The sequence below is a fragment of the Salvelinus sp. IW2-2015 genome, unplaced genomic scaffold (assembly GCF_002910315.2).
Source record: "Salvelinus sp. IW2-2015 unplaced genomic scaffold, ASM291031v2 Un_scaffold6537, whole genome shotgun sequence".
Classification (NCBI taxonomy): domain Eukaryota; kingdom Metazoa; phylum Chordata; class Actinopteri; order Salmoniformes; family Salmonidae; genus Salvelinus; species Salvelinus sp. IW2-2015.
The window spans coordinates 36,622-48,469 of NW_019947799.1; the positions used below are offsets into that span (position 1 = coordinate 36,622).

The 11,848-nt window shown below is 41.4% G+C and overlaps 1 protein-coding gene across 1 annotated transcript in view; it reads right to left on the reverse strand.

Annotated features, from left to right (window-relative positions):
* mdm2 (MDM2 proto-oncogene) overlaps window positions 1-6,024 on the reverse strand; it is an 11,353-nt gene extending 5,329 nt beyond the window's left edge. The window contains 7 exon segments of the mRNA XM_070442188.1: window positions 1,611-1,668; window positions 1,848-1,875; window positions 1,877-1,898; window positions 2,881-3,014; window positions 5,397-5,471; window positions 5,581-5,670; window positions 5,788-6,024. Of these exon segments, the coding sequence (XP_070298289.1) occupies window positions 1,611-1,668; window positions 1,848-1,875; window positions 1,877-1,898; window positions 2,881-3,014; window positions 5,397-5,471; window positions 5,581-5,658 (395 nt within the window). The 5' untranslated portion in view covers window positions 5,659-5,670; window positions 5,788-6,024.
* Between the last annotated feature and the right edge of the window lie 5,824 nt (window positions 6,025-11,848).

Consider the following 11,848-nt stretch of genomic DNA (forward strand, 5'->3'; position numbering starts at 1 on the left):
TTATCCAGCCCTGGTTAAACACTAGATCAGACAGTACCAGCTCTGTATAATTCAATACAACATTATCCCAGCCCTGGTTAAACACTAGTATCAGACAGTACCAGCTACTGTATAATCAATACAAACATTATCCCAGCCCTGGTTAAACACTATAGATATCAGACAGTACCAGCTACTGTATAATCAATACAACATTATCCCAGCCCTGGTTAAACACTAGTATCAGACAGTACCAAGCTACTGTATAATCAATACAACATTATCCCAGCCCTGGTTAAACACTAGTATCAGACAGTACCAGCTACTGTATAATCAATACAACATTATCCAGCCCTGGTTAAACACAGTATCAGACAGTACCAGCTACTGTATAATCAATACAACATTATCCCAGCCCTGGTAAACACTAGTATCAGACAGTACCAGCTACTGTATTAATCAATACAACATTATCCCAGCCCTGGTTTAAACACTAGTATCAGACAGTACCAGCTACTGTATAATCAATACAACATATCCCAGCCCGGTTAAACACTAGTATCAGACAGTACAGCTACTGTATAATTCAATACAACATTATCCCAGCCCTGGTTAAACACTAGTATATCAGACAGTACCAGCTACTGTATAATCAATACAACATTATCCCAGCCCTGGTTAAACACTAGTATCAGACAGTACCAGCTACTGTATAATCAATACAACATTATCCCAGCCCTGGTTAAACACTAGTATCAGACAGTACAGCTACTGTATAATCAATACAACATTATACCAGCCCTGGTTAAACACTAGTATCAGACAGTACCAGCTACTGTTAATCAATACAACATTATCCCAGCCCTGGTTAAAACACTAGTATCAGACAGTACCAGCTACTGTATAATCAATACAACATTATCCCAGCCCTTGGTTAAACACTAGTATCAGACAGTACCAGCTACTGTATAATCAATACACATTATCCAGCCCTGGTTAAACACTTAGTATCAGACAGTACCAGCTACTGTATAATCAATACAACATTATCCCAGCCCTGGTTAAACACTAGTATCAGACAGTACCAGCTACTGTATAATCAATACAACATTATCCCAGCCCTGGTTAAACACTAGTATCAGACAGTACCAGCTACTGTATAATTCAATACAACATTATCCCAGCCCTGGTTAAAACACTAGTATCAGACAGTACCAGCTACTGTATAATCAATACAACATTATCCCAGCCCTGTGTTAAACACTTAGTATCAGACAGTACCAGCTACTGTATAATCAATACAACATTATCCCACCCTGTAAACACTAGTCACAAAGCCAAACCAAAAATCTCACACCGTAAAATAGTTAATTACAAGACCCGAAGTCGACCAGATAGTTCAAATCTCGGTTTAATAAATACAGCGAAACAATTAGATTTTATATCACGACTAAAGATCAAAGACAAAGTTTCGTCTTGTAACAGCTGCCATGTAGTACGCACATTATAGCAATGCCCCCAACTGAATGTATAACAACAACCACATGCCTTGTTCCCCCCCCCCCATTTAGTTTAATGTGTCCAGCATAGAATACAATGAATAGATGCTCTTTTCAATGTGGTCTTCTTACCTTAGGCCCTCTATCCGGTTCACTCTGGCTCCTGGGTTCCGTGAAGACAGATTGGGATCTAAAAAGAAAAAAATAAACATCTACATTTAAAAAATCAGAATAGACTACTTCCTCACTTGTCTTATCAGCCCAATACATTGAACTGACTAGCGTACAAATTGCTTTTTCAAAAGAGAAGATGATATCAACTAGAAACTACAGGACAATAGGAAGTGACAAAAGGAAAGCTAAAAGTACCTTGATTTTTCACCGCGAGGAGATTTTGTGGTGATCATAGCGAAGAGGACTCTGAAAGAACAAAAAACACACAAGGCTAACATTAGCATAGTGAAACGGTTTCACTATCAGACTATCTCATTTGTTTAGCAAAACAGAAGGCTGCTCATCAGTAAACTTCTTTTTGAAACATCAGTACACATCTGAGCCAACACATGCAACAGTGACAGCATATTAAGTGGCTGTACTAGCAGGCCAGATCGTATTAGAAGGACAGAGTCTGTATAGAGGACCAGAGGAGCTGTATTAGAGGACCAGGGTCTGTATTAGAGGACCAGAGGAGCTGTTACTAGAGGACCAGAGTCTGTATTAGAGGCCAGAGGGCATGTACTAGAGGCCAGAGTCTGTATTAGAGGGACCAGAGGGAGCTGTATTAGAGGACCAGGTCTGTATTAGAGGACCAGAGGAGCTGTATTGAGAGGACCAGAGTCTGTATTAGAGGACCAGGAGCTGTATAGAGGACCAGAGAGGAGCTGTTATAGAGACCAGCGGAGCTGCATTAGAGGCCAGAGTCTGTATTAGAGGACCAGAGGAGCTGTATTAGAGGACCAGAGTCTGTATTAGAGGACCAGAGGAGCTGATAGAGGACAGCAGAGTGTATTAGAGGACCAGGGAGCTGCATTAGAGGCCAGAGCTGTATTAGAGGAACCAGAGGAGCTGTATAGGGCAGAGCTGTTATTAGAGGCTGTGTAGAGGGGCTGCATTAGAGGCTGTGTAGATGGGATGCATTAGAGGCTGTGTAGAGGCTGCATTAGAGCTGTATTAGAGGGGCTGCATTAGAGGCGTGTAGAGGGGTGCATTAGAGGCTGTGTAGAGGGGCTGCATAGAGGCTGTGTAGAGGGCTGCATTAGAGGCCCAGAGAGGTTGTATTAGAGCAACGCGAGCGAGCAAACGGAGTGTGTGTGTGTGGGGTTTATGGTCCGTCCCAAGCTGTGTGTGTTATTGTGTGAGTGTGTGCGGCTCTTTGATGGAAAAGATGTGTGTGTGTCCTCACCGTGGTTCTTTAACAGAGAAGCTGTCCACTCCCAGTACAGCCCCCAGTGGGTCATCAGCACAGTGCACTATGTGTTGCTGCTTCATGTCATAAAGCTGTTTCTTCATGATGTACTGTCCCAGGTAGAATATCACCTGACAATAGACAGAACAGGGTCAGAGGTCACACCACAGCGTACACACATGAGAGAGAGAGAAAACAGTGTACAGGCAGAGGTCAAGAGAAGAAGCCTGGGAATGTCTCAGGATAAGACTGCACCACCACAGTCCTGTCTCAGTCTAGTGGATACCCTCCATATACTGATCAGACAGTCCTGTCTCAGTCTAGTGGATACCCTCCATATACTGATCCAGACAGTCCTGTCTCAGTTAGTGGATACCCTCCATATACTGATCCAGACAGTCCTGTCTCAGTCTAGTGGATATCCTCCATATACTGAACCAGACAGTCCTGTCTCAGTCTAGTTGACACCCTCCATATACTGATCCAGACAGTCCTGTCTCAGTCTAGTTGACACCTCCATATACTGATCCAGACAGTCCTGTCTCAGTCTAGTGGTATCCTCCATATCTGATCCAGACAGTCCTGTCTCAGTCTAGTGGATACCCTCCATATACTGATCCAGACAGTCCTGTCTCAGTCTAGTGGATACCCTCCATATACTGATCCAGACAGTCCTGTCTCAGTCTAGTGGATATCCTCCATATACTGATCCAGACAGTCCTGTCTCAGTCTAGTGGATACCCTCCCTCCATATACTGATTCAGACAGTCCTGTCTCAGTCTAGTGGATTCCTCCATATACTGATCCAGACAGTCCTGTCTCAGTCTAGTGGATACCCTCCCTCCATATACTGATCCAGACAGTCCTGTCTCAGTCTAGTGGTACCCTCCATATACTGATCCAGACAGTCCTGTCTCAGTCTAGTGGATATCTCCCTCCATATACTGATCCAGACAGTCCTGTCTCAGTCTAGTGGATACCTCCCTCCATATACTGATCCAGACAGTCCTGTCTGTCTAGTGGATACCCTCCCTCCATATACTGATCCAGACAGTCCTGTCTCAGTCTAGTGGATATCCTCCATATACTGATCCAGACAGTCCTGTCTCAGTCTAGTTGATACCCTCCCTCATATACGGATCCGACAGTCCTGTCTCAGTCAGTTGACACCCTCCATATACTGATCCAGACAGTCCTGTCTCAGTCTAGTTGATATCCTCCCTCCATATACTGATCCAGACAGTCCTGTCTCAGTCTAGTTGACACCCTCCATATACTGATCCAGACAGTCCTGTCTCAGTCTAGTTGATATCCTCCCTCCATATACTGATCCAGACAGTCCGTCTCAGTCTAGTGGATAGCCTCCCTCCATATACTGATCCAGAGTATTCGGTCACAATTTAGACAGGCAACTGATAGACACATGATCACTGCACTGAGTAAAAGTATATGACTCCACCCAATATACTTCTCTAGCTGACAGGAGGCTATTGTGATAGACTGATCACTGCCATGAAGGCATCAGTTCCTTATGTAAAAAGCAGATTACACAGACTGTAAACACATTTTTCAGCAATCAATGTGGACCAGTAAAACGCTCAGCACTCCCATACACTCTATAAACTACTGCATCAGAGGAGCGCCTCTCTCTCTCTCTCTCTCTCTGAGATAACTCTGTCTGTCTCCCTGATGAACAACAGAGAGAGGAAGGAGCTAAACACAGAGTCCCAGACTAGTTCGACATCCAGAGGTCCATTAGAACCCAGTGAGTCAGAGGTGACTGAACGCTCTAACATTCTAACTAAGATAATCACCAGTCTCTCTCTATGACTCAGACTCTCACACAGACAGACCACCCCTGACATGTCTCATCAAAGCTGTGTGACGTGTCCTCAAACCAAGGTGGCCTGCTAGCCAATCATAGCTCGTAAATGACAGTGCATTTGTATTCTAGTTTAGTAGACATGGTTATCCAGAGTGACAATCAACTAAAGTAGGTAAAACCGCATACCAATAGGAACCAATAGGAAAACCGGAGAACCAAGTCAAAAGCCATCTAATGTTTGAGAGCAACTACCTTATGCAGTGCTTAGTTGATGAAAGCGACAATCAATATTGAAACTAGTGTAAATTCAGCATGCAGAGAATAATCCAGAAACACATACAATAGTATTACCAGTAGTTTGGCTGCTAATGACAAATTAACAGTGATTTTCCCCCCTTTAGAAACTAATATCCACTATTCTAGGAGTAAACGCTAAGATATACTGCAATTTGAAATTCAAAAACATCAAATATTTAAATTTTAAAAGATTATTTAAAAAATGTGAGACTAGAAAAATATTACAGAAACTGAAAAGTCTGGGAGATAATGTCTATTGAAGATCTTAAAAGGTTTCCTCTGTCTGCTTCATGCAACAATAACTTGATTAACTAAAGTTAAGCCAAAGACTAGTGGTTCTATATCAGCAGGATATAGGAACAAGACAGCCAGCTGTCAGGTCACGTCTTACTCTTTCACGCGTGAAAATGTCTTTGTCTGCACCTGCCTGTTGTAATAAGATATGCAGTTTCTCTTTTGGTCGTACCTGTGAAAATACAGCACAAACAAAAAAACATTGAATCTAAAATAATGTAACTGTAAACAAATATGACAAATAGTGTGAGAGAGAGAAAGCGGTTTAAGTTAATACTTACAAGTTTCTCATTGTCCAACGTATTTATTTGGGAACTACTTCTATGCCATTCTGCCATTCTCTCACAATTCTCTGCCATTCTGTCTTTCACCTGTCGAAGAGTAGAGGTAAAATACATKTTAATTTCCAAGTTAACATGCAATGCCTTATAAAAGTATACAACTACATACATGTCAAGACAAGCTWTGGAAGACAAAAACAAGTTTACCTAAATAAATAAAAGTACTAATGAGTAGATGTTCTTTATCTACCCCCTCTATAATACACCCTTCATATTCTGTACATAAAGTGCTTCAGCTCGGCTGGTAGCATTAGGAACTACTTCCCCGTCTCCCCCGGATTTAAATAGGCTCTGAGAGACATGTCAGGACTAGCACTGTTGACGCTAGGATGCTATTGGGCGCAGCCGGCGTCTGGTTGAAGCTAGATTACTAACCGTAACATGTTTTAGCATGACGAGCACACCGCTTTGACCCGCCCACCTAGCGGTCACCCTGCGTCGGTGCACCCGCCTCCACCCTTAGTGCGGAGTTGGCYGCTAGAGTTGGATATGCCCGGGCATGTCCCAGTTTACTACAGCCCTGCATTGTGTAATAATCAGCTGTTTGACTGACATGGGCAGGGTGTCTCGACTGACTCCCTTAGCTATTGCTTTTCCAAACAAAGAAAGAGCCATGCAGGTTGACAGGTGAAATATTGGACATGAAAACTGGTTGCCACTGGATATTAACGTTACCACCGTGGATATGAAATTACAAAGTACGGGATTAAAGCCAAAGTAACGATTTGTCACTAACATTAAGAGGGGTTTGACATCTGGACTCACTGATAACAATGTTTTATCTGATATAACATTTGGTTTGACATCTGGATTTACTGATAATTCTTTTATCTGATCTAACATTTGGTCATGATGAGTTTAGTTTTTCTGTTGCAGATATCCATCAATGTTATTCAATCGCATGAAAGAAACTGACCTGCGAAAAGTTACCTACACTTCAATCCTCATCCTTTTATTGCTACCTAACCAAATGGGATAGTGTCCTATCAATCTGTAAAAACACAATGAAGACAAACAGCTTGGAAAGACCCACGACCCAGTTGTGGGGCTCTGGAAGCCAGTAAAGTAGACCCGTGTGCAATATTGGCAAGTTAGTATAGCTGATAGCTTATTAATAACATCAACGTTACAGTCAAATGTATTTAACATAGGCATCTAGCTAGATTCAATGTGTGGTATTTACAATTAATGTTTTAACTAGCTAACCACTAACGTTACGCTGCACCGCCAAAAATAAAACTGTTGAACGAGCAACTACTACAGTCCAGACGTTGACTAAGTTAGCAAGTTGGTGTCGCTGACCAGGCAGCGATTTTTGATATATCTTCATGTGCCTTTTGTTAGATGGGTAACTACGACACCACAGATAGACATATTTGACGACACTCTTACTAGGTTAACATTACATTGCATGTTTAGCCGTTGTACTACTAGCTACCACAACTTCGCTACTATGTGTTGACGTCTAGCTATTCAACGTTAACTCCTTACTAGTAGTTTCCGTTTTAGCCATCAGGAAAACACGAGGATGAGAGGCCTTGTAGCATGTGGCTAATGCTATTCAAACATCAACTATAAAATGTAGTGGTTGTACAAATTACATGTCAAAATAACGCATAGTTAAACTATTATACACAATAGCTTCCATTTAAACTTTCATAGCAATAGTTAAATAGATTTAGAGCACATTATTGGCTTCACTTACGTTACTTTCACAATCCAAGTTAGCGAGGCAAACGAACGTTAATTTTGTCGCCTCTAGTGGCGGTTCCAAAGTAGGGCACGTGCACCGAAGATGAATCAGGTTGACTAATCAATCACAAGAAGAAGACAAATATGTCTGTTTTTACAAGAAGAAGAAAATAGACTACCTGCATGTGGGGAATGTTCATAGTTTTATAGTGGAAAGAAACATTGGAACTGATTGGCTGGATTGATTGATCAATGCATTCTTTGCCTAATCATTGATACAATCATCAGAGGGTAAAGGGCATTGGTTGTCATTCAAATCACGCAGTCACTGTGAAGAAGAAATCAATCACATTGAATTAATATAATAGACAGGTTTCTGTATATCTGGCTTTATAAGTGTATTCATCATCATTATCCCCTGAGAGAGGAATACATCAGTGTTCTTCTGTATCTTCACTCCAATATGGGTCAACTCTTGACATGGCACTCGCTCGTTGAAACAGGGGGCATTGTGACTCTTCACATGGCTACTTGCTGACTGCGAAATCATTGCCTCCTTCTGCCAGAGACAAAAGTGTGTTTGTGTTACGTTCTGTTATTCTGTCAACCAGCTCTGCTCTAGGGCCATGTATCAAGCGTAGGAGTGCTGATCTGGGATTCGTTCTGCCTTTTAGATCACAATGAATAAGATAACATGGACATGGGGGACCTGATCCTAAATCAGCAGTCCTATTCTGCCCCTGGTCTGGTCGGATGCTGAGACATGTCCTGGCAGTTCACACTTCATCATCATAGTGCCATGATGCTAGTCCATATGATGCTAGTCCTTATGATGCTAGTCCATATGATGCTAGTCCTTATGATGCTAGTCCATATGATGCTAGTCTTTATGATGCTAGTCCTTATGATGCTAGTCCTTATGATGCTAGTCCCATATGATGCTAGTCCTATATGATGCTAGTCCATATGATGCTAGTCCTTATGATGCTAGTCCTTATGATGCTAGTCCATATTGATGCTAGTCCATATGATGCTAGTCCTTATGATGCTAGTCCATATGATGCTAGTCCTTATGATGCTAGTCCATAAGATGCTAGTCCATATGATGCTAGTCCTTATGATGCTAGCTAGATGCTAGTCATATGATGCTGAGTCCCATATGATGCTAGTCCATATGATGCTAGTCTTATGATGCTAGTCCTTATGATGCTAGTCCTTATGACGCTAGTCTTATGATGCTAGTCCTTATGATGCTAGTCCATATGATGCTAGTCCATATGATGCTAGTCCATATGATTGCTAGTGCTTATAATGCTAGTCCATATGATGCTAGTCCTATATGATGCTAGTCCTTATGATGCTAGTCATATGATGCTAGTCCTTATGATGCTAGTCCATATGAATGCTAGTCTTATGATGCTAGTCCTTATGATGCTAGTCCATATGATGCTAGTCCTTATGATGCTGTCCAATGATGATGCTAGTCCTTATGATGCCTAGTCATATGATGCTAGTCCTTATGATGCTAGTCCTTATGATGCTAGTCCTTACTTAGATGATGCTAGTCATATGATGCTAGTCCCTTATGATGCTAGTCCTTATGATGCTAGTCCTATGATGCTATTCCTTATGATGCTAGTCCATATCGATGCTAGTTCCATATGATGCTAGTCTATGATGCTAGTCATATGATGCTAGTCTTATGATGCTAGTCATATGATGCTAGTCCTTATGATGCTAGTCATATGATGCTAGTCCATATGAGAATGCTAGTCTTATTGATGCTAGTCCATATGATGCTAGTTTATGAATGCTAGTCCTATGATGCTAGTCCATATGATGCTAGTCACATATGATGCTAGTCATATGATGCTAGTCATATGATGCTAGTCTTATGATGCTATGTCCATTATGATGCTAGTCCTTATGATGCTAGTCTCATAGATGCTAGTCCTTATGATGCTAGTCATATGATGCTAGTCTTATGATGCTAGTCTATGATGCTAGCCTTTATGATGCTAGTCCTATGATGCTAGTCTTATGATGCTAGTCCATTATGATGTAGTCCTATGATGCTAGTCCTTATGATGCTAGTCTTGATGCTAGTCATATGATGCTAGTCTTATGATGCTAGTCCATATGATGCTAGTCCTTATGATGCTAGTCCATATGATGCTAGTCCTTATGATGCTAGTCCTTATGATGCTAGCCTTTTGATGCTAGTCCTTATGATGCTAGTCCTTATGATGCTAGTCCATATGATGCTAGTCCATATGATGCTAGTCCTTATGATGCTAGTCCATATGATGCTAGTCTATTGATGCTAGTCCTTATGATGCTAGTCCATATGATGCTAGTCCATATGATGCTAGCCTTTAATGATGCTAGTCCTTATGATGCTAGTCCTTATGATGCTAGTCCATATGATGTAGTCCATATATGCTAGCTTTTGATGCTAGTCCTTATGATGCTATCCTTATGATGCTAGTCTATGATAGCTAGTCCATATGATGCTAGTCTATGATGCTAGTCCATATGATCTAGTCCTATATGATCTAGTCTTATGCTCTAGTCTATGATGTATCATGATGCTAGTCTTATGATGCTATCCTTATGATGCTAGTCCTTTGGTTCGAAGAACAGAGAATAAACTGGTATCAGTGAATCTACATGGAACTAATGGAACTAGTGGTAATGGAATAATGGAATATGTCATGGACTAATGGAACTAGTGGTCATGGAAACTAGTGGTCATGGAACTAGTGGTCATGGAACTAATGGAACTAGTGGTCATGGAACTATATGGAACTAGTGGTCATGGAACTAATGGAACTAGTGGTAGTGGAATAATGGAACTAGTGGTCATGGAACTAATGGAGAATAGTGGTCATGGAACTAATTGAACTAGGGTCATGGAACTAGTGGTCATGGAAGCTAAGTGGTCATGGAACTAATGGTCATGGCCTAATGGTCATGGATAATGGTCATGAACTAGTGCATGGAACTAGTGTTCATGGAACTAATGGTCATGAACTAGTGGTCATGGGAACTAGTGGTCAATGGTCATGGAATAGTGGTCATGGAACTAATGGTCATGGAACTAGGTGGTCATGGAATACTAGGTCATGATGGAACTAATGGTCATGGAACTAGTGGTCATGGAACTAGTGGTCATGGAACTGAATGGTCATGGAACTAATGGTCATTGAACTAATGGTCATGGAACTATGGTCTGACTAATGGTCATGGAATAATGGATGGAACTAGTGGTCATGGAACTAGTGGTAATGGATAGTGGTCATGTGAAATAATGGTCATGGAACTAATGGTCATGAACTATGGTCATGGAACTAATGGTCATGGCATAGTGGTCATGGAACTAATGGTCATGGGAACTCTAGTGGTCATTGAACTATGGTCTGAATAATGGTATGACTAGTGTCATGGAACTAGTGGTCATGGAACTATGGTCATTGAACTAGTGGTCATGGAACTAATGGTTGAATAGGGTCAGGAACTATGGTCATGGAACTAGTGGTCATTGACTATGGCATAACTAGTGGTCATGGAACTAGTGGTCATGAACTAATGGTCATGAACTAGTGGTCATAGAATGGTATGGATAGTGGTCATGAACTAATGGTCATGAACTATGGTCATGGAACTAATGGTCATGGAACTAGTGGTCATGACTAATGTCATGGAACTAGTGCATGGAAAATGGAACTAGTGGTCATGGAACTAGTGGTCATTGAACTATGGTAATGGAACTAGTGGTCATTGACTAAGGTATGGACTAGTTCATGGAACTAATGGAACTAGTGGTCATTGAACTAGTGGTCATGGAACTAGTGGTCATGGAATAATGGTCATGAATACGTGGTCGACAATGGTCGGTATTGAACTAGTGGTCATGGAACTAATGGTCGGTCATGAACTATGGTAGGACTAATGGTGGCATGACTAATGGCATGAACTAGTGGTCATGAACTAGTGTCATGAACTAGTGGTATGGAACTAGTGGTCATTGAACTAGTGGTCATGAACTAGTGGTCATGAACTGTGGTCATGAACTAATGGTCATGAACTAGTGTCATGTGAACTAGTGGTCATGAACTAGTGTCAGATGGAACTATGGCATGGAACTAGTGGTCATGGAACTAATGGTCATGAACTATGGTCATGACTAATGGTCATGGAACTAGTGTATGGAACTAATGGAACTAGTGTCATGGAACTAATGGTCATAGGAAACTAATGTCATGAACTAGTGTCATGGAACTAATGGTCATGGAACTAGTGGTCAATTAATACTAAATGGTCATGTGAATAGTGTCATAACTAGTGGTCATGAACTAGTGTCCATGATTTGAACTAATGGTCATGGAACTAGTGGTCATGGAACTTATGGTCATGGAACTAGTGTCAATGAACTAGTGGTCATGGAACTGTGTATGGAACTAATGGTCATGGAACTAATGGTCCATTTGAACTAATGGTCATGGAACTTAATGTG